This window comes from Mastomys coucha, unplaced genomic scaffold, assembly GCF_008632895.1.
Source record: "Mastomys coucha isolate ucsf_1 unplaced genomic scaffold, UCSF_Mcou_1 pScaffold5, whole genome shotgun sequence".
In the NCBI taxonomy this organism is placed as follows: Eukaryota; Metazoa; Chordata; class Mammalia; order Rodentia; family Muridae; genus Mastomys; species Mastomys coucha.
In genome coordinates this window covers 116,025,882-116,026,160 of record NW_022196911.1, presented here as the reverse complement: position 1 = coordinate 116,026,160, position 279 = coordinate 116,025,882, and the positions used below count along the sequence as shown (strand labels likewise).

At 48.4% G+C, this 279-nt stretch overlaps 1 protein-coding gene across 1 annotated transcript in view; it reads right to left on the bottom strand.

Moving 5' to 3' along the window:
- Window positions 1-279, bottom strand: part of Rnf213 (ring finger protein 213) — a 110,078-nt gene that overhangs the window by 30,494 nt on the left and 79,305 nt on the right. Inside the window, 1 exon segment of the mRNA XM_031354095.1 lies at window positions 11-252. Within this exon segment, the coding sequence (XP_031209955.1) occupies window positions 11-252 (242 nt within the window).

Sequence of the window (279 nt, the reverse complement as noted above, 5' to 3'; positions counted from 1 at the left end):
GGTGTTTTACCTGTGGTCCTGGGAAACAGTAGGTGAGAACCTGTCTGGCAAGTCAGTTAAGCAGTAGGGGCACATCATTTGTCCTGGGATGAGCCATGTTTGAATGCAAAGTAGACAACACACATGATCACAGGGCAGACAGACGGGATCCTGTGCATCTCCGTGGCAGATTAAACATGGCTGAATACCAAACCTAGAACTGAAGAAAGCGATCAATTCCAGAGCAGAAGTGCTGGCTGCAAGAAGCAGCTCCTTCCACCGCAAATCCAGTTAATCTCA